The sequence below is a fragment of the Dipodomys ordii genome, unplaced genomic scaffold (assembly GCF_000151885.1).
Source record: "Dipodomys ordii isolate 6190 unplaced genomic scaffold, Dord_2.0 Scaffold68, whole genome shotgun sequence".
Classification (NCBI taxonomy): Eukaryota; Metazoa; Chordata; class Mammalia; order Rodentia; family Heteromyidae; genus Dipodomys; species Dipodomys ordii.
In genome coordinates, this window is record NW_012267284.1 from 2,030,560 (window position 1) to 2,033,376 (window position 2,817).

The 2,817-nt window shown below is 49.3% G+C and overlaps 1 protein-coding gene across 1 annotated transcript; it reads left to right on the top strand.

Moving 5' to 3' along the window:
- Positions 1-327: 327 nt before the first annotated feature.
- Positions 328-906, top strand: LOC105990859 (leucine-twenty homeobox-like). The gene has a single exon (XM_013023375.1). The coding sequence runs from the start codon at positions 328-330 to the stop codon at positions 904-906; it is 579 nt and encodes a 192-aa protein (XP_012878829.1).
- The last annotated feature ends 1,911 nt before the right edge of the window (positions 907-2,817 follow it).

Here is a 2,817-nt window from a genome sequence, read left to right on the forward strand (position 1 = left end):
TACACACACACGTGTCTTTTCTGGTATATATGTACCTAGCTAGCTACCAAGTCATCTAGCTCAGTATTTCCAATTATCTGTAGAGAGGAAAGATTCCCAGGAGTGAGGGAAGAAAGTCTGAGGAGTGGAAGTTGTCTGGAGGAAGGGCCTCAGGAAGGGGAAGGGCAGGGCAGAGACTAGGGAGGGGAGGAGACTAGGGAGGGTCCCAGAGGGTGGAGACCACCAGCATTTTGCTGAAATACTGACTGGGTAGGCTGTGTGGGCATTGAGCTGTGGAGCTGAGGCACAACTCACCTGGCTGCTACAGCAGACACGGCCAAGGCAGCCATGGCAGAGCAGCTGAGAGCCCATCGCAAGAGCCGCACCAGGTTCACACAGCACCAGCTACAGGAGCTGAGAGCCGCCTTCAAACACACCCAGCACCCCAAGTGGGACGAGGTGCAGGAGCTGGCCTCCAGGCTGCAGCTGGACGAGATCGAGGTGAAGGTTTGGTTTAAAAACCAGAAGGCCAAGCTGAAGAAACAGCAGCAAGCCGGGAAGCCGCCTGTGTGCCCATCAGCCTCATGTTGCCAGGCCGCTCATGGGGTGCAGGTGCCCGGGGCCGCCCTCCTCAGCCCTCAGCAGCCTTTCAGAGGTGAGCCCCACCAAGGGCCAGAGGAGCTCCAGGAATTTGGAGCGCCTACCAGCCCTGGACTCAGTTTTCCGTTGGCTGCCCAGCCCCTGGAAAGTTTGGAGGTATCCTGGACAGCGCCCCTTCCCTACAGCACAGAAGAGCTTGTCCGGGTCTATGGCGTGTCTGGGTATGAAGACCCCTCCAGCCTGGACAAGTATCTTCTCCCAGAACCTGAACTGCCAGGCGCGCACAGCTCCCAACCCCAGGACAACATCTCCATGCTTCAGCCTTGAGCTCACTCCACTCTGTGCCCAAGATACACATCAACTTACCCTTGAACTCCCGTCCTCTCAAAGAATAAGGAAGAAATGACTCTATGTAGCTGAGCACAGGAGACTCACACTGGTCATCCTAGCTTCTCAGGAGGCTGATACCTTGAGAACTCAGGTTGCAAGTCAGCCTGAGCAGGAAAGTCCATTGGACTCTTGTCTCCAATCAACTAGCCCAAATATGCAAATAGACCTGTGGCTCAAGTGCTAAAATGCCCACCAAGCAAGCAAAGGTCCAGAGTTCCCACCCCAGCATTCAGAAAAGGAAGAAATGATTCTGGGCATGTGACCTTGTGGTGGACTGCTTGCCTAGCATGCTTGAAGCCCTGAGTTCCCGTCCTCATTACCACAAGTCCAGAAAAGGCTGGAAGTGGCGCCATGTCTCAAGTGGTAGATGGCTAGCCTTGTGCAAAGAAAGCTCTGACACAGTTTGAAGCTCTGAGTTCAAGCCCTAGGACTACACCAAAAAATAAATAAATGAATAAAACCACCCAAAAAATTCATCCCCATTCACTCATAAAAATGAATCAAAAAAGAAGAAGCCAGAAAAGAAGACCAAGAACAGGAAGAATTTGAAGAAGACCAAGAAGAAGAACAACAACAAATTAAGAAGGAGTGAGCCAAGCGGGGCGCTGGTGGCTCACACCTGTAATCCTAGCTACTCAGGAGGCTGAGATCTGAGGATCGCGGTTCAAAGCCAGCCCAGGCAGGAGAGACCATGAGACTCCTATCTCCAGTAAACCACCAGAAAACCGGAAGTGGCCCTGTAGCTCAAGTTGTAGAGCATTTGCCTTGAGCTGAAGAGCTGAGGGACAGCGCCCAGGCCCAGAGTTCAAGCCTCAAGACCGACAAAAAAAAAAAAAAGAAGGAGGGAGCCATTTTGTGAGAAGAGCAATCTCCTGAATACATTCAAATCTCAATTACACTAGGCCACACATGGCTATCAAACACCAAATTGGCACTTTATGCCCTCACAAAAGGGGCAAAGGATTGGCCAACAAGGGCCCTCAGAGGGACTGACTCTCCTGTACACCACACAGGGCCAGGTAGCTATATAGGAGCCCATGGCTCAGGCCTACAATACTAGCTGCTTGGAAGTCTAAGATCAGAAGATGGTAGTTCAAAGCCAGCCAGAAAAACAAAGTGTGTGAGACTCTTATTGCCAATGAAGGACTAAAAAGCCAGAAGTGTAGTGTTAGCTCAAGTGATAAAGCACTGATATTGGGTGAAAAAGCTCACCTTGGTTGCCCAAGCACTGAGTTCAAACCTGAGGATTAACAAAAAAACAAAATATACATATCTATCTATCTATCTATCTATCTATATATATATCCAAATTTCTGAAGGAAGTAAGAAATTCTCTCTGTGATTAAAGAAAGGCCTTCAGTCTTTAAGTGTGAGCCCTCTTTCTTAACCTTTTCAATAAACATAAACAACCAAAAAAGAATGAGGAGTGGAAGTTCTCAGGAGGAATATTAGGAACCAGGGAGAAGAGTGATTCTGGGATTAGGGAGGGTCCCAGGCCTTGAGTTCCTGCCTCTGGACCATCACACACACAAAAAAACAATAGATATATGCATACATATATACTGATCCTTGCGTGTGTGTATATAAATGTACATATATAAATGCATATATATACGTATATATAGCTCACTATTCCCGATTATCTGTAGAGAGCAAAGATTCTCAGGAGTGAGGGAAGAAAGTCTGAGGAGCGGAAGTTGTCTGGAGGAAGGGCCCCAGGGAGGGGAAGGGGAGGGCAGAGACTAGGGAGGGGAGAAGATTAGGGAGGGTCCCAGAGGGTGGAGACCACCAGCATTTTGCTGAAATACTGACTGGGTAGGCTGTGTGGGCATTGAGCTGTGGAGCTCA